The sequence below is a fragment of the Schistocerca piceifrons genome, chromosome 3 (genome assembly GCF_021461385.2).
Source record: "Schistocerca piceifrons isolate TAMUIC-IGC-003096 chromosome 3, iqSchPice1.1, whole genome shotgun sequence".
NCBI lineage: Eukaryota > Metazoa > Arthropoda > Insecta > Orthoptera > Acrididae > Schistocerca > Schistocerca piceifrons.
In genome coordinates this window covers 291,971,599-291,991,959 of record NC_060140.1, presented here as the reverse complement: position 1 = coordinate 291,991,959, position 20,361 = coordinate 291,971,599, and the positions used below count along the sequence as shown (strand labels likewise).

The window sequence follows — 20,361 nt, the reverse complement described above, 5'->3', positions numbered from 1 at the left end:
TCTTAAGAGAAAACAAGACATGAATTGTTTTAAAATGATGATTAAGAAAGAGTCACAATTTGATTAACACTGTCTGCTTTATAAACTTCTCCCAGCATTATTCTCAAATTTCTTCCTAAACACTGTTATCAGAAAATTGTTTTTGATTGTACAATACAATACTTTTAAACCAGATTTTCACCCAAAGAAGTAGCCACTGCCCAACTGTGGCCAAAATCAAAGTAAATCACTTGGTGGCATAACGTGTCCCCCTCCTCCCTCCTCAACTGTTCACCACACTTCTCCTTAGTGTGATTCATTCCTCTATTAACTTGCACACTCACTGTTATCTTTGATATCATTCCCTTCCTCTATTTCACACTGATTTCTCCCTCTTTAATTCACACCTCCTTTTTCATCATGTAGTATAGTCACTTTGTTACGTGTTCCACAGATTATTTGAATAATTATTTACTGAAATGATGTGGAACAAGTCACTTTACAGGATATGTATACATGATTTGTGTTTACTGGTAGCCAGTTTCTAAGTATAAATTCATCAATGGAATAAAAGCTGTCTAGGAAAAATGATTTTCAATTAGATTTACAACTTGCTTCACTACCTGTCAGACATTTTATTTTATTGGACAAATGATAAAAAAATTGTATTGCTGCACACTGAACTCCTCTCTGAGCCATTGAATGCTTTAACAATGGGTAATAAAGGTCAATTTCACGTCTAGTGTTTCAGGTATGTACATCACTGTTATTCTCCAATTGCAATGATTATATATGGCAAACTTCATAAGCAAAAATACGTACTGTGATGCCGCAGTTATAGTGTCTAGATCCTTTAAGAGGTGCCTACATGACATTTGTGGGTGAACACCACATATGATTCTTACTGCTCACTTTCGTCTAATCAATACTTTCTTTACCCCATAAAATTATTCCGTTTGACATTACTGAGAGGAAATATGCTAAATATGTCAGGAGGTTGATACGTTTCTTTCCAAGATTCACAATTATACGATGAGCAAAGTAGATGAACTTAATTGTTTGAAAAGCTCAATAATATGCTCCTTCCAGTTCAAGTATTCATCAATGTGTACACCCACAAATTTGGAGCAGTCTATCCTACTTACTGACACTTGCTCATGTGCTACATCAATTGCTGGCATGACCATTTGTTGTACAGAATTGAATGTAGTATTTTTCAGATTTCAGGGAGAGTCTATTTTGAGAGAAACACTTAATAATTCTATGGAAAAATCATCTACTAACTCTTTGTAGCTTTCTCTCTACTGGGATTTAGTATGACACTGGTATCATCTGCAGAAAGTATAGAAGTTCAGCTGCCTACAATAGAATAAGCTCCATGGTGCCTTAGACTTATACTGATCCCTTGCTCCTCCCTCACTTGGATCTCTCTTCACCACACCACTGTTCTCTCTCCCTTTTACTCCTCACCTATTCATAATTGTTTGCTAACTTTGAAGAGAGACATTGTTAGAAAGATTAGCCTAAGATCAATCTTCTTTATGTGCCTGTCTACCACTCAAAACCTCAACCATACAGTGAGTCTTTATTTGCCCACTTTCCTTTGTTTAGCTCATGATCTTCACCAATAGATTTTCATCTTTCATATTTATACAGAATTTACTATATTTTGTAGTTCACATATATGATCCATAACCACATTTGATACGAGCATAATGACTTACAAAAGTAATGTCAGCTGAGTACACAGTATTTAACATGCCTCACTTCACTACACACGATCATAGTACTGCATCAGAACCATCTGCTTGTTCTACTTTCACAAATATACAGGCAGCAGTAAATGCCATTTTAAATTAGGCAATGGAATAATATTAACAACAGGGAGTCTGATTTCACTGAAGCAATAAAATTGTGATCCTTCAACAAAGAGAGCTACTGGTTCATTCCAGAACAATCCACTGATGATGAAATTTTACATAGTACCATTATGACTGCAGTGTGTATTTGGTAGTGAAGCATATAAAAGAGAGTTTTTAAGTAAGTGGTATTTCATTAAAGAAAAAGATACATTTCTGAGTGACGCATGTGTTCTAAAATATAATTTGAGGTCGCATTCTGATAAAACTTGCCTGAGAAAAAAGTAACTCTTTCGATAGTACTGTAAGTGAAAAAAGTAGAAATTAAACTGTAGTTAACACTCTTAATAAACATGGAGAGCAGCAGATGTGTATGATGTGGGACCTAACCCTTATGAGGCTGAAACAAGCACAGCAAATTAGGAAAGTAAACAAGGCTTAAAATGAAAATGGAGTACAAACTAGTGGTGTCACAACCAGAAGCACAAAGTTGTAAGGGTAGTACTATTATCCATGTAGCCACAAGTAGCTACTACAAGACAATAACTGTTGAGTGAGTGATGACAAGCTCAGAGAGTTTAATAACTGGGGCAAATGATTGCCCAAGACGATTTGATAAAAATGTATTGCCACAAGATGAAGTTTCAAGAACTAGCTTTAAATGATGACTCTGGAAATATACTACAAGCCCTCTCGTGTAGCTGCTGTACGGATCATGAGGACAAGGTTGGATTAAGCACAACATGCTTGGAGACATTTAAACAATTGTTTTTCCTGTGCCCCATATGTGAATGGACTGGAAAAAAAAAAACCCTAATAATTGGTACAATGGGACATACCCTCTTCCATGCACTTCACAGTGGTTTACAAAATATAGCTGTAGATAGGAAGACTTAGTCTTGTATGAGTAGACTATTCATTGATAGACAAAACAGTGCAGAAGTAAAAATTTATTGTCTTGTAACAATTTTGTATGAACCAAACATGAGCTTACTGTACTCATAAATTTTGCATACAATAATGTTAATTTCTTTCTCATCCTATGCTGTTTTGTGTCTCTATTTACTTGAGATTTTGAGTACTTTTTCCTTAGTTAACAAACAGTCCTGTGTCCTTCAATAGTTTCCTCTCTTTGCCAGATGACAAACCTTTGCATGAAAAGTTAATTCTGTGTCACATTATCTCATACTTACATCTTTTGACAGGAAGACATTACTTCAATTTTTATTTGAGTGTAGTTTCATTTTGGAAACCCTTTTCTTTAGAGACAATAAATATATAGTAAGGCTTCTCTTTTTCAAATGATTTATAACTGATCAAATAACATGTAGCTCCAAAATTACCTAGACTATATGTTATAATTGGATTGATGAAAAATCTACTTACCAAGTGATGGCAGGAGAAAACACATATAAGAAGTACTGAGGTCTTAAAGTTTGCAAGCTTTTGGAGCAAGAGGCTCCTCCTACTGGCAGAAGGGTTGAAGGGGAAGGAGGAGGGGTAACAGAAAAGGACTGGTGAGGTTTAGGAAAAGAAAGGACTGTGAGTTTTAAGAAAAAGGGTAGAGTTCAGCCAAATTACCTAGCACCTTGGCTCAGGCAAGACCTACCAACAGGGTGAGAAGGAAAGACTGATTGTTGGGAACTGCACAGGATGTAATTCGAAACTCTGAGAGCTTAAGATGGGGTAATACACAAGACAGAGATTACTGCCTAAACATCAAGCACAAGTTAATAAAAACAAAACAGTAAGTGCACTGTATGTGATAGAGCTGGAAAACGGTGGGGGTAGAGTGAAAATTCGACATGTCAGAGACTGTAAGATGTAGAAAACTATGAGGGAGTGAAGAAAGAAAGTTACTCAGTTATGGTAAAGAATTGCTGAGACTGAAGAAATTAATGTAAATTAATGCCAGGTGGGTGGCGAGAACCAAGGACCAGCAGAGTGCAGTTTTCAACATTCAGTCTCTCCTTCTCATCCCATCCAGTTAAGTTTCCCTTGACATATGGTTCTGGGCAACATTTCCGAACACTACCTTTTTTCTAAACCTCACCCGTCCTTTTCCTTTATCCTTCTTCCTTCCCCTTCAACCCTTCTGCCAGAGAAAGGAGCCACTGGCTCCAAAAGCTTGCAAACTTAATTAATATGGGTGTTCTCCTGCCACCACTTCGTGAGCAAATCTGATTCCACAGGTGATCAAATTTTAAAAGCATACAAATCTGGCAGCACAAATCATTGGTACCTCACTATTATGCAGCTGTGGAGGATATTTTATAATCAAATGCAGTTGAATTCCACATCCCAAATTGTATTCTCATACACTGGGGTCTGTGAAACTTCTAGTTTAAATCTATGAAATGGTGGAAAAACTATTACCTGTACACAAAAAGGAAAAGAGAGTTCAACATCTGCATGAAATAATACTTCTTCAAATGTTTCAAATGGCTCTGAGCACTATGGGACTTAACATCTGAGATCATCAGTCCACTAGAACGTAGAACTACTTAAACCTAACTAGCCTAAGGACATCACACACATCCACACCCGAGCCAGGATTCGAACCTGCAACCATAACAGTCGCGCCGTTCCAGACTGAAGCGCCTAGAACCGCTCGGCCACCGCGGCTGGCAATACTTCTTCCAAACTGGAAATACTACAGAGTAATGTGAAGTAAGACATATAGCTCATCACTGAAACACTTTCAATATTTTCCTGTGCTATTATTTGATTACTGAAGAACTTTCTTATCTACAGACTTGCTGGAGAGATGCTACACTGTGAGCATTATCCTGTTTGGATGGGATTCAGAATGGAATGATAACTTCCTAAACAATACTGGACACCACAAAAGAGTTTTCTTGTTTCCAGCATACACACAAAGCAACTTTTGAACATCTTTCCCACTGCACTGCAATGTCCCTCGTCCATTAAACTTATTAATCAGAAATCCTGTAGGAGTTCTGAAGATATTTGTGCATTCACACTGAAATAAATATATCTTTTTTCAGAAATGTATATATCTGTACTGTACTGTAATGTACTGTACGGTAAAATGATGATGGCGTCCTCTTGGGTAAAATATTCCGGAGGTAAAATAGTCCCCCATTCGGATCTCCAGGCGGGGACTACTCAAGAGGATGTCGTTATCAGGAGAAAGAAAACTGGCATTCTATGGATCGGAGCATGGAATGTCAGATCCCTTAATCGGGCAGGTAGGTTAGAAAATTTAAAAAGGGAAATGGATAGGTTAAACTTAAATATAGTGGGAATTAGTGAAGTTCGGTGGCAGGGGGAACAAGACTTAGAGAAAGCTTTTGACAATGTTGACTGGAATACTCTCTTTCAAATTCTAAAGGTGGCAGGGGTAAAATACAGGGAGCGAAAGGCTATTTACAATTTGTACAGAAACCAGTTGGCAGTTACAAGAGTCGAGGGGCATGAAAGGGAAGCAGTGGTTGGGAAGGGAGTGAGACAGGGTTGTAGCCTCTCCCCGATGTTATTCAATCTGTATATTGAGCAAGCAGTAAAGGAAACAAAAGAAAAATTTGGAGTAGGTATTAAAATCCATGGAGAAGAAATAAAAACTTTGAGGTTCGCTGATGACATTGTAATTCTGTCAGAGACAGCAAAGGATTGGAAGAGCAGTTGAATGGAATGGACAGTGTCTTGAAAGGAGGATATAAGATGAACATCAACAAAAGCAAAACGAGGATAATGGAATGTAGTCAAATTAAGTCGGGTGATGCTGAGGGAATTAGATTAGGAAATGAGACACTTAAAGTAGTAAAGGAGTTTTGCTATTTGGGGAGCAAAATAACTTGTGATGGTCGAAGTAGAGAGGATATAAAATGTAGACTGGCAATGGCAAGGAAAGCGTTTCTGAAGAAGAGAAATTTGTTAACATCGAGTATAGATTTAAGTATCAGGAAGTCTTTTCTGAAAGTATTTGTATGGAGTGTAGCCATGTATGGAAGTGAAACATGGACAATAAATAGTTTGGACAAGAAGAGAATAGAAGCTTTCGAAATGTGGTGCTACAGAGGAATGTTGAAGATTAGGTGAGTAGATCACGTAACTAATGAGGAGTTATTGAATAGGATTGGGGAGAAGAGAAGTTTGTGGCACAACTTGACTAGAAGGAGGGATCGGTTGGTAGGACATGTCCTGAGGCATCAAGGGATCACAAATTTAGCATTGGAGGGCAGCGTGGAGAGTAAAAATCGTAGAGGGAGACCAAGAGATGAATACACTAAGCAGATTCAGAAGGATGTAGGTTGCAGTAGGTACTGGGAGATGAACGAGCTTGCACAGGATAGAGTAGCATGGAGAGCTGCATCAAACCAGTCTCAGGACTGAAGACCACAACAACAACATATATCTGAATGGTGGCTTCTGTCAAACATGTCCGGCAGAACACACACCACTCAGATACATACAGCTACAAAACACTTATCTTCTGCAATGAAGTAACAGTACATTCAGATTGTCACACTCAGTACTATTATGAGTGACATTCCACTGCTTTATAATGGTGACATGATGAATGAAGTTGACAAAATCTAATACTGGGAACAAGTTCAATACAGCTACTTTTATGATCACAAAATTGTTTGCCATATGCACTTTACACTGTTTACTTTCCATAGTTTCTTTGAAATCACACAGGGTTGCATTTTGCACAAAGAGTATCTTTTATTCAAAAGTGTGCCCCTTCTATTATATATGGTGGTAATTCACTCATGCCATGTTGCCCACAGTTGGAGACTATAACACAGTACATTATAACTTTGTTGTTGACCTAATCAAAATAAGGAAGTATTTAGTTAAAGACTGCATACATGGTATGATGATGATTTTCACTTATGGACCGTCTGACAGCAACTGAATAAAACACAATTTTAGTGCCATACGCGTTTCGCCTTTATTTTCTGCAAGGCATCATCAGTGGCAGGTTGCGTAGACAGTTTCTTACATTGCATTAAAACAAGCGTTCAGTGCATAGTGCTGTGGAATGCAGAAAAAACAGCAAATTGGCGCTCATAGGAAGAAGAACAAGACCAAAAATGCAACAGGAGCGTAATATGTAAGAAACTGTCTACGCAACCTGCCACTGATGATGCCTTGCAGAAAATAAAGGCGAAACGCGTATGGCACTAAAATTGTGTTTTATTCAGTTGCTGTCAGACGGTCCATAAGTGAAAATCATCAACATACCGTAGTATTACGCGCAACTGAGGAGGACAGGACCAAAAAATTGAAGATGTCAATACTGCATACATGATTTATTTCTGTATAAAGCCGCATATTATAGTCATCCCCCCCATGAACCATGGACCTTGCCGTTGGTGGGGAGGCTTGCGTGCCTCAGCGATACAGATAGCCGTACCGTAGGTGCAACCACAACGGAGGGGTATCTGTTGAGAGGCCAGACAAACGTGTGGTTCCTGAAGAGGGGCAGCAGCCTTTTCAGTAGTTGCAAGGGCAACAGTCTGGATGATTGACTGATCTGGCCTTGTAACAATAACCAAAACGGCCTTGCTGTGCTGGTACTGCGAACGGCTGAAAGCAAGGGGAAACTACAGCCGTAATTTTTCCCGAGGGCATGCAGCTTTACTGTATGATTACATGATGATGGCGTCCTCTTGGGTAAAATATTCCGGAGGTAAAATAGTCCCCCATTCGGATCTCCGGGTGGGGACTACTCAAGAGGATGTCGTTATCAGGAGAAAGAAAACTGGCGTTCTACGGATCGGAGCGTGGAATGTCAGATCCCTTAATCGGGCAGGTAGGTTAGAAAATTTGAAAAGGGAAATGGATAGGTTGAAGTTAGATATAGTGGGAATTAGTGAAGTTCGGTGGCAGGAGGAACAAGACTTCTGGTCAGGTGACTACAGGGTTATAAACACAAAATCAAATAGGGGTAATGCAGGAGTAGGTTTAATAATGAATAGGAAAATAGGAATGCGGGTAAGCTACTACAAACAGTATAGTGAACGCATTATTGTGGCCAAGATAGATACGAAGCCCACGCCTACTACAGTAGTACAAGTTTATATGCCAACTAGCTCTGCAGATGACGAAGAAATTGAAGAAATGTATGATGAAACAAAAGAAATTATTCAGATTGTGAAGAGAGACGAAAATTTAATAATCTTGGGTGACTGGAATTCGAGTGTAGGAAAAGGGAGAGAAGGAAACGTAGTAGGTGAATATGGATTGGGGGACAGAAATGAAAGAGGAAGCCACCTGGTCGAATTTTGCACAGAGCACAACATAATCATAACTAACACTTGGTTTAAGAATCATGAAAGAAGGTTGTATACATGGAAGAACCCTGGAGATACTAAAAGGTATCAGATAGATTATATAATGGTAAGACAGAGATTTAGGAACCAGGTTTTAAATTGTAAGACATTTCCAGGGGCAGATGTGGACTCTGACCACAATCTATTGGTTATGACCTGTAGATTAAAACTGAAGAAACTGCAAAAAGGTGGGAATTTAAGGAGATGGGACCTGGATAAACTAAAAGAACCAGAGGTTGTACAGAGATTCAGGGAGAGCATAAGGGAGCAATTGACAGGAATGGGGGAAATAAATACAGTAGAAGAAGAATGGGTAGCTTTGAGGGATGAAGTAGTGAAGGCAGCAGAGGATCAAGTAGGTAAAAAGACTAGGGCTAGTAGAAATCCTTGGGTAACAGAAGAAATATTGAATTTAATTGATGAAAGGAGAAAATATAAAAATGCAGTAAGTGAAACAGGCAAAAAGGAATACAAACGTCTCAAAAATGAGATCGACAGGAAGTGCAAAATGGCTAAGCAGGGATGGCTAGAGGACAAATGTAAGGATGTAGAGGCCTATCTCACTAGGGTAAGATAGATACCGCCTACAGGAAAATTAAAGAGGCCTTTGGAGATAAGAGAACGACTTGTATGAATATCAAGAGCTCAGATGGAAACCCAGTTCTAAGCAAAGAAGGGAAAGCAGAAAGTGGAAGGAGTCTATAGAGGGTCTATACAAGGGCGATGTACTTGAGGACAATATTATGGAAATGGAAGAGGATGTAGATGAAGATGAAATGGGAGATATGATACTGCGTGAAGAGTTTGACAGAGCACTGAAAGACCTGAGTCGAAACAAGGCTCCCGGAGTAGACAATATTCCATTGGAACTACTGACGGCTCTGGGAGAGCCAGTCCTGACAAAACTCTACCATCTGGTGAGCAAGATGTATGAAACAGGCGAAATACCCTCAGACTTCAAGAAGAATATAATAATTCCAATCCCAAAGAAAGCAGGTGTTGACAGATGTGAAAATTACCGAACTATCAGCTTAATAAGTCGCAGCTGCAAAATACTAACACGAATTCTTTACAGACGAATGGAAAAACTAGTAGAAGCCAACCTCGGGGAAGATCAGTTTGGATTCCGTAGAAACACTGGAACACGTGAGGCAATACTGACCTTACGACTTATCTTAGAAGAAAGATTAAGGAAAGGCAAACCTACGTTTCTAGCATTTGTAGACTTAGAGAAAGCTTTTGACAATGTTGACTGGAATACTCTCTTTCAAATTCTAAAGGTGGCAGGGGTAAAATACAGGGAGCGAAAGGCTATTTACAATTTGTACAGAAACCAGATGGCAGTTATAAGAGTCGAGGGACATGAAAGGGAAGCAGTGGTTGGGAAGGGAGTAAGACAGGGTTGTAGCCTCTCCCCGATGTTGTTCAATCTGTATATTGAGCAAGCAGTAAAGGAAACAAAAGAAAAATTCGGAGTAGGTATTAAAATTCATGGAGAAGAAATAAAAACTTTGAGGTTCGCCGATGACATTGTAATTCTGTCAGAGACAGCAAAGGACTTGGAAGAGCAGTTGAATGGAATGGACAGTGTCTTGAAAGGAGGATATAAGATGAACATCAACAAAAGCAAAACAAGGATAATGGAATGTAGTCTAATTAAGTCGGGTGATGCTGAGGGAATTAGATTAGGAAATGAGGCACTTAAAGTAGTAAAGGAGTTTTGCTATTTGGGGAGCAAAATAACTGATGATGGTCGAAGTAGAGAGGATATAAAATGTAGGCTGGCAATGGCAAGGAAAGCGTTTCTGAAGAAGAGAAATTTGTTAACATCGAGTATAGATTTAAGTGTCAGGAAGTCATTTCTGAAAGTATTCGTATGGAGTGTAGCCATGTATGGAAGTGAAACATGGACGATAGATAGTTTGGACAAGAAGAGAATAGAAGCTTTCGAAATGTGGTGCTACAGAAGAATGCTGAAGATTAGATGGGTAGATCACATAACTAATGAGGAAGTATTGAATAGGATTGGGGAGAAGAGAAGTTTGTGGCACAACTTGACCAGAAGAAGGGATCGGTTGGTAGGACATGTTCTGAGGCATGAAGGGATCACCAATTTAGTATTGGAGGGCAGCGTGGAGGGTAAAAATCGTAGAGGGAGACCAAGAGATGAATACACTAAGCAGATTCAGAAGGATGCAAAATTATGGGATGGGTTGTGCAGAAAGTGTCGCCGCTTCTTTCGCAAAGCTGATCACAGGTGATGCTCCAAAAAGGAACAGTAATCCTATGCACTGATGGTCTTCTGTGGAAGAACGTAATGCGTCAGGATAACACCATCACAGTCGTACACAAGAATCACCATAACTTTAGACCGCTCCATCCGCACCATCAACAGAACAGGCTCCACTTACGGTATACTACGCCTTCCACATCACTGGCAACGGGTACTACAAAACGCTGGTGATTACTTTGAAGGATAGTAACAGGTGCAAACATGTAACACTTTTGTATCGGTTGTGAATAAATAGTTGCCAGTATTTAATTTCCAACCCTCATATTATGGCGCATACAGATGCTTATATACGTCTTTCCCTCACCCTACTTGTGAGTGGAACAGGAAAGAAAATGACTAGTAATGATGGAAAGTACCCCCTGCCACGCACCGTATGATGGCTTCCAGAGTATGTATGTGTACAGATGCACTACACACAATGACAACATAAGTTTTATACCTTATGTAGACATGTGAGCCTTGATACAATACATACAATTGATCAAATTATGTGATAGTGGGTAGCACCCTCCTCCATCCTGATGTTGGACATGACATGGCTGGACTCTTCAGAAGCATCCCGATCCATGACTGCTCAGTCCATCCATATTCCATGGAGCTTAGGTCCAATGCATGAATATCTTACCTAATGGCATCAAGATAAGCTCCATAGGATAGGGGTCTGTTCAGCACACTGCATCTTTCGGAGCCATTGAAAGTTTTAGGAATAAGTACTGAAGAGTTTTGTAATTTTTTTTTTAAATTGTGCACACACATTACTATTCTTTTTAGTTCATGATAAATCATTTATGAAGACCTTTATCATCAAATAGATGTGCTGTGAATTCAGGGACAGAATGCAAAATGCTTTACTCTCAGTACTCACTTTTGCGCAATAAACATTTCCTTTATTTCTTTCTAGTGACCATTCTTTGTTCAGTCACTTTGGGTCACATAAAAAATTAAAAAAACTAAAGATTGTGGTCACACAAAATCTGACAAAAATAAAATAAATAAAAATTTAACAAGCCTGGTCATTAATGGCATGTGTGATGCATCAACTGTTCATAATTCAGCTTAGAACTTTATTAACTATGTGAGATTTAGGTTTTGAGAACTGCTTGTACAACTTCTATTCACTCAAATATTTATGGAATGACTTTTCAATATATTCTATTGCTTCCCCACCTGAACATTTTGATTTTTTTTTTCTCCGACAGTTAAAAAATAATGATTAAAAATTTGTAAACTGACAGTCATCTACTTTAAATATTCGATTACGTAAATACCTATGGATCAAAGGAGACCACTCATGGAAAAGTGTTGAGCTGTTGATAAGGATACACAAAAGAAAGAAAACGTGCTGACTTTCGGAGTTATCCTTTGGCGAGCTGGTGGGGACTATGCCCCTATGTGGTGCCAACTGGTCTCCTTTAATGCAAAGGTTGCAAAGGGACACACTACATGAAATTTCCTGAAACAAATATTTGACTTCCACAGGTGGGGGAAACATGTTCTTATTTGCTGTTCACCAGAATTTCTAGTGGGTAATGTTGAAACCCACATTATGTTTAAATTTTTCTTGGAGAAGTCCTTTTTCTCTGCAGGTATACCGAAGCACGAATAAATTCTGGATGGTATTACCATGAAACAAGACATATTGTTTTCATAATGAGTACCTACAACAGCTGTCTGGTACAGCTGTCCTTGGGGTTTTCCCCAAATCATTCCTGCCAACTTCCTCATTTCCTGTCTATAAGAGTAACCTAAAATTATTTAACATATTTACATTGTTATTCAGTAGATTTAACTATTGTTCACTTTATGGGAAATACGGAAGCGTCCGATCCCGCCCGTCTGCTTTGACCCATGACGTCACAAATATGGCGGAAACAACCATAAACCACGATTCCAATATGGCGCGTATAAAGTCGTTATGAACACATTATAAAGACAAAAATACACAGAAAAACAAACATACGCACGTTACACAAAAAGCCTAATGACACTAACGGGAGAAGTGCAAAAATTGGCGGGGTTTTGGGTGGGGACAAACTAAATACAAACAAATTTAGACACCCATCTCCATACAAAACCACGCAAAATGACAAAAAAAAATGACGTTACAAAACTCCCTAAATTCCAATAAACACAATATCATCTGGAATCGGACACTTCCCTTGACCTATACAGCTCAACAGCAGCTCCCGATCCCATAAATTAGGACCAAACACTTCCCTTGACCTATATAGCTCAAAAACATCTCCCGATACCATAACAACATTCACAGCCACATATTGCAATAAAACACTTCCCTCGACCCCAACACACAACACATACAATAAAAACAAAAAAATAAAAACTTACCACAAAAAAGTTCCGGCGCCACAAACTAGGTTGGCCACCACAATCTCTCTCTCTCTCTCTCTCTCTCTCTCTCTCTCTCTCTCTCTCACACACACACAAACCAACGTAAAAATACTCAACCAAAAGAAAGACCCGACTCACCCACACCTCACCCCCCCCCCCAACCAATCCAACCTCCCCTCTCACCCCAAAATAAAATAACCACTAACAAAAACCAAATGCAACATAAAAAAATTTCAATCACACACTACAACTCAACAAAAACTTCAACAAAATAGATCCTCCACAACTAAAACACAAACCAACATACTCTCCCCCCCCCCCCTCCTCACAAACACACTAACACAAAATAAACCACCCACCCACCCAAACCACCCTAACTAACCACTTTTGGCCTATACATTTTACTAACAGCCCTTAAAAAAAAAACGAAAAACACAATAGCCCTCAGGGACACTCTTCTGACAACAGTACTCATCTAAATGAGACTGAAGGTTGGAAGAGCACTTCTTCCCCCTCCAAAGAACTGACTTAACAGCCCCCAACATCCCCTCTATTGCATTTGTGCAAGCCCCTGTCTCATAATTTTTGAACTGCAAGCTATGGTTAACGACTAAATGATTGAATCCCATCCCACCCAACCCCCTCTATGAAGAAAATGCATCTGAAACTACTATGGACCACAGTTCTATGTAGTCCTCAATTAACCCCACTAATTCCGCCTTAGACCTCCCTTCCACAACCCTAAAAACACATTCAGAACACCCCCCCCCCCCCCCCGACACCCAGACACCAACCACAGACTTACACCTCTCATACTTCCTTTTACCAAACTGCGACTCGTCCACCTCCACAACAACCGTATGCCCCCCAACGTACCCCTGTACTTAATAAACTCAGAGCACACTTCACGGCAAAAAGAAAACCAATCAAACACACTCCTCTTTCTCACACCAGTCTCATGCGTGCAAAAACTGTGTGGGGATCTATAACAAAAATAATAAGTCACCAGGACAATCTCACGCATGCCCAACTTAGACTTCTCGAACCAGAAACCACACCGTATGGAATGCCAAATGTCATCCCTTCAACAGCACCACATATAACCGTAGCTGGTCCGAGATGCCGGAACTTTAGCCAACTTCATTTCTTTCCCACAAATAGAGCTCTTCACGATCTCGGCAATTAAACCAAAAAGCTGTAAAAACTTTAAAAGTTCCAAAGCTGTGTTTCCCATCATTTCCCGCAGACACAGGCTATTAATTTTATCCTTCATATCCATTCCTGAACAAAAACAACAACTGATTAATTTACTAAAATTACCAACCTACAGCGAACAACACTAAATTAACCTTCACACAAAACCACTAAATCGTTAACTCACTGAAACGAATTCCACTACAAACACAGCCAACACTCGAACAATTCTGTATAATGAGCAAGACCAAACTGAGCTCATTACACCATACAAACGAAAGCCTTAAAAATAACACCAGAGGGCACAAGAAACCACAACACAACAACATCAAAAACACGCCACACTCACAAACCAAACGTCACGGGTCAAAGCCTATGCATGGGATCGGACACTTCTGTCGGCCCGCTTTATGTTATGAACTGCTCCATAACTAAATGCTGCATATAGCACACATTTTCTTGTCTCACTGTCAACTTTCTCTATTTAAATGCAGCAAGATTATCAAACAATGACTAAAATCTGAAGCACTTGTTTTAAAATATTTTAAACCATAAACTGGCACTAAATAAGGAAACTAATCCGAAGTGTCACAAGTCTGTTGTGAAGACAGTCCCCGGGCAACTCTGTTGAAGATTATATCTGCAAAATAATCATATTATTTTATCTTTTCCCCTTGTGCTAGTTTTGAGCTTAATAAAGTAACGGCTCTTTGCATTAACTCCCCCCCCCCCCCCAATCAATCTGTATCGCCTCATATAGTGTAACACATTTAGACAGATAAAAAAATCTACTCACCTAGCAACAGCAGCAGAAAACGCAACATAAAATGTTAAGGAAATATGATAGTTTTTCAAGCCTGTTTCCTTCTTCTAGCAAAAGGATTGAAGGGGAAGTAATAAGGATGAAGGAAAAGGACTGGCAAGGTTTAGGAAAACGAGAGAGTTACAGCAAATTCACCCAGAAACACAGGTCAGGGGACAGGAAGTATTTCCTTTTCATCCTCTACTTTCCAATGGGGAGTTAAAAATTTCATAACAAACTTCCAAAATAATAATAATAATAATAATAATAATAATAATAATAAAATACTGAGATCAAAATCTTTAGAAAAGCTTTAACATCATGTTTACAGCATCACCACTTATACTCCACTGAATAGTATTTAAATGTTTGACATGTTATTTCAGTGTATGAAGTACATTCTTTGTAATTTTAAATATATATGCCTAGAAATCATTTTCGCCTGCATGCATCTAACATCTGACTTGTCTAATGTCTTTTGAATAAACTGCTCTTGTAGACAACAGGGCCGATAAATATACAATACAGCACAATACTTGGGGGATTAGTTAAAACACAGTACCTCACCAACATAGCCTATCGACGATGTGGTTAACAAGGCAGAGATGTCCCATGAAACAACTACTGGAGGACATACCTAACAAGAAAATATTTGCAAAGTACAAGCCAACAAAGTACCAGGAGTTTCAAAGCAATAGGAGTTTTTGAAAGGTTAATTAAAACCTTCAAACATATTAAAATCTTTAAAATGTCACATCCCAGAGGTTCCCATTAGGAACATTAATGTAATTATGATAAGGAAGAATGTAGACAAAAAGAAAAAGAGTGTCATGATACATTTGTTGCCATCACCAACTCACAACCCCACTTTGAGGGCCTTCAAAAACTAAGTTAATGCATGTTGTCCATTAAGACCACTGATAACAATAAGAGGTGCAATGTCAGAAGAATATATGTCAGGCGCAAGGTCAGAAGAGTACATGCCCTTGGTTTCCTGCAAAGACAGTTCTGCTACAGTGCAAATAACAGGTATCCAGACAATCAAGGAACTGGTTCACAGTAATCCCAGATTTTTCCAATGATGAGGACATTCACACAACAGTTCTGAAATGGCTCCATGCCCAAGGAGCAGATTTCTATCATCAAGGAACTAAGCAACTGGTAGAGCATTAGACCATTGTTCACAGAGGCTTGGTGACTATGTTTAAAAGTAGTGTCTCCTGCATCTGCCACTTTGAAGTGTGGCACAGCATTCAATAAAAGTTACTTGGCCTGCCATAATAATGTGTCTCACTCTTTGAAGATCCCTTGTATCAACTTCCAACATAACCAGTGCCATGGATTACATTGCTGATCATTCTGTCACAACAAACTTCGTTTGACAAAACTAGCTTTTTGTCATGTCACATTCACTGGCTTCACCAGCTGACAACCAAACAGTAAAAACTTCCACCCTAACCTCTACCTCTGGTACACCAGAGTTACAGATCTAGTATACAACAGATTCTAAAACATAGTTCCCATTTTCACTATACCTATATAGGTATACACAATCTAAGCCCCAATTATAATACTTAGTTCAGTTTAAGTGTACTCATCTAACATAGCAAACAATCCTATCTCTGAAATTTTGTGGATGTTAATGACATAGTGATATGTAGCGTAGCCCAAGATTAAATTTTTGTAGTTCAAAACATGTCAATATTTCTGTACAATTAAGTATTACATGTCTCAGTGTAGAACACAGGAACGTTATATTATGAACTAGAGTAATTTAATGGTACTTCCGGTCAATAAACAAATAAAAGAAAATAACCGATGAAAATTTACAGTCGAAAATGTATTTCAAGCAAAATAAGTTATTGCCACAGAAACTGCATGAACTTCGGGATCGATTATTTAATTTTTTAATGTGTTTAGAAGGCTGTTTGGAACCAAACATTGTGTACTCATCATTCATTAAACAATACGAACACTGAAAATTATCTACCGTAGGCTACGGTATTATCAAACCTCTGTAAATCTATACAATTACTTTGGTACATGTTCTGCCCTGTATGGCACTAAAATAACATTTTTCCCAATAATTTTTGTATTAGCATTTATCTTCATTATTCGTAAGCGGATAATTCCGTGGCACAACTCAATAACATATTTGGATACTAAGTCCTTGTTTTCTGTTTGGACAATTTGATGGTTGGATACAATTCGTATACATTTTTCAAAGCTCTTGGTAAACAAGACCTAACTATGCACGAGCCACAACCAAGGATGTTAGAACCTGTTTCTAATGTTGCCACCTACGATTTTGGTTTTACCCTAATTTCCTTTGGAATTATCTCTATAATACCGTAAAAAGATCTAGAAAATATCTACATTTAGAGCCTACAATAATAGTAAAGAACAACGTATCATTTCAAGTACTTAATAACATAAAATACCTACAGTACACAGTCAAAACATTCATAGATTTACAAAATAAAAAAGCAATACATTGATATTAAACTTTTTCGAGGCATTTAGCATGACACTTTGTGTTCTGGTGCCTTAAACAAGTCCAGCCAGCCGGTATGTTTAAATGTATCCACGAAGTGGTCGGTTCGTGACGTCATCAAACGATTGTAGTGATGGGCTAAACTGCGATTTTCCGATATCAGTGATTTCTGTGAATGCTACTTTTCAGTATCTGTTATTCTTAACTGTGATTTGTTGCGACTTGTCACGGAAATCGCAGTTGGACTCAATAGTGTATCGCAGAGATGGGCGTAGTACGAACTTTGACCCACAGATGGCACTGTTAACGGCGCTTTTTATTTGCTACTTGCGACTCTTACAAGGGGAGGCCGCCAATTGTGAAATTCAGATTCGATTCATACTGCGCATAATAAAAGCTCATGGCCAGAGGTGTAATGTGGCAAAGCACCAAGATGCACTTCTCAACCGTTGTCGAGAAAATCGACAGTTAAAAGAAACCGTTGCGGTGAAATACTCTCTACAATTAAAGAACTTCCGCAGCCTCATAGCGCAGCAGTAAGCACTGGAGTTCGTAATCCAAAGGTCGCCGGATCGAATCTCGCGCCGTGCAATATTTTTTTTATTATTAGTTTTTTGCAATTCAAATATATATATATATAAACTATTAATGAATTGCTTGTGAAGGCGGATCGCTCTCCAATTGTACCGCCTCCATTTTTCCGTTTGTTTAACAGGGTGTACCAAAGCTGTCCCGTCCGCACTGATTTTCGACGATGTTATAAGTTGCGCTAGGGAACGCATCTACCTTCTTTCGAAGTTAGCAGGCAACTACGCTGTTATGGGGCGGTTCGTTTCGGCCCATTCAACATCTGTCCTTCAAGTGTAACGAGCGAGTAACGGAGTTTATATTTCATACCTGGCACTGCAAGTTTGTGTTCGTGGGGTTTCTATTCTAATTCGAACGTTTGACTTACGCTATACGTATTCGTTTCTACGTCTTCCGTTAACTATACGTGGTTAACATTATGAGGACAATTAATAACATTTGTGAAATACAACTTTGTTTGCGGAAAACATGATGATGTTCGAAGTCGCCAGTTTTTCCACGACAAACGACTTTCAACAACTTATTATATGCATAATTGTTGCAACTGATTGCCGGGAATTATATATATATATATATTTCAAAAAACAAATACTAAAAAGAAAGTTGCATGGAGCGAGATTCGATCCGGCGACCTTCAGATTACGAACCCGAGCGCTTACCGCTGCACCACCATGCTGTAGAACACTACTAATCGTAGAGAGTATTTCACTGCAACAGTTTCTTTTAACTGTCGATTTTCTCGACAACAGCTGAGAAGTGCATCTTGGTGCTTTGCCACATTACACCTCTGGCCATGAGCTTTTATTATGCGCAGTATGAATCGAATCTGAATTTCACAATTGGCGGCCTCCCCTTGTTAGTTGCGACTTGTCATGGAAATCGCAGTTGGACTCCATAGCGTACCGCAGAGATGGTCGTAGTACGAACTTTGGCCAACAGATGCCACTGTTAACGGCGCTTTTTATGTGCTACTTGCGACTCTTAGTTGCGACACAGTCTAATATAACAGTCGCGACACTCACTGCTGTAAAAGTTGTTGCCGTTTGACAGATGGAGCGACACTAGCGCTCAGAGCGGCAGGTAAGGTGAACGTCAGACGCGTCGTAAGCATAATGTTTGTTTGCATCCATTTCCTACGTAATTTCCGAAATATTCGAGTTAGTTTCTTGCCTCCAAGAGTTTGTGTAGTACCAGAAGGCATATATGTTTCTAAAAATGATTCTAAAATAAGCGCAAGTATGGACAAAAACCATGAATAGAGTGGCAAGTTACAACACATTCGTGAAGAAACACTTGTGACATTGTACAGAATTGCAGCTTACCACGTTGATATCAAAAGAATATAAACACACAGATTCACATGTAAGAAGCACAGACATGTACCTCTACATGCAAAAGCTATGGACAGCTCGTTTATCGTTCTGTAGGTCTACTGTGTTTGTCAGTGTCACTTGTTTCCACGACCTTCATCTTTATATTATTCTAAGTGGGACAAGCAACTGACAAATAGTGGGAGAAATATGCTGAAAACATAATGACCTGATTACATTACATTTCACAAAAAACCAAATATTTGAATAATTTTCAAACAATCTGTCTGTAGGCACTTTCCTTGTCCCATAATAGTTTCGCTCGAAGTCTAGCGATCTGCACATTCTGACACTTCACACGCTTTTGTAAGACACGAACAGCTGCACTTAACCTAACCACTTCATCATCAAAGCAGGTCTTGTGTTGATGATTCTCACGAATCTGGCACTAATAAATGGAGAGTTGAACTAGCTGCTTCTGTGTCATAGGACTATTTTACAGCTTTTGATTGACTGTCGAATCTTTGTGGCAGTTTCTTCTTCATCGTCAGTTGAGGTGGCTTATTTGGAACGTCAAACAGTGCGGATACTGCATTCCACACGAGTTTGTTATTGTCTGCGTTCATGACCTGGTTTTGTTCGAAATGTAGCGAACAAAACCTAATATTATTATACAAGTAAACTGGGTCTTTCTTCATAAGGTCTTCTCGTCTGCTATTAACTAGCCATTTTTTTCCTCCTAAAACGAAACATTCATGATTTATACACATACATTTGCAAATGAATCGTGACGATACAGTTTAGTAACATGATGGTATATACCTCTCAGGATCCTTAGGAAACCTAAAAAAGACAGCTGTGGTGTCTTCTTCCTATTGCTGCTGCAATTTATTGCGCTACAAACGCTCCCGATGGTAAAAGCCATTGTATAAATCAAAATAAACAATCACTATTCGCTTTCACGATCGCGCCGAACTCACAGTTCAACCTACCGGCCGCTTGGAGCACTGCTGGCGCTGAAGGCAACAAAATCGAGGCGAAGTGTCGCGACTGTTATGTTAGACTGTGGTTGCGACTTGTCACTGAAATCGCAAAAAGCAGTGCTAAATTCGACCAATAGATGGCTCACGTCTTTGAATGTGAAATACTACTTGCGACTGCTAACTGTGACTAAAATCGCAGTTAGAT

General features: G+C 39.0%; 1 protein-coding gene across 5 annotated transcripts in view; it reads right to left on the bottom strand.

The window, feature by feature from the left end:
* Nucleotides 1–17,342, bottom strand: part of LOC124789556 (N-acetyltransferase 9) — an 87,227-nt gene extending 69,885 nt beyond the window's left edge. The window contains exon 1 of one of the 5 annotated variants that reach the window (XM_047256956.1): nucleotides 17,275–17,342. In XM_047256956.1, coding sequence (XP_047112912.1) covers nucleotides 17,275–17,300 — 26 coding nt within the window. In that variant the 5' untranslated portion in view covers nucleotides 17,301–17,342. Of the gene's footprint in view, nucleotides 1–16,507; nucleotides 16,550–16,771; nucleotides 16,791–16,816; nucleotides 16,998–17,274 lie in introns of those variants that run through there. The other 4 variants (XM_047256955.1, XM_047256958.1, XM_047256960.1 and 1 more) reach the window with 4 other exon arrangements.
* Nucleotides 17,343–20,361: the final 3,019 nt, after the last annotated feature.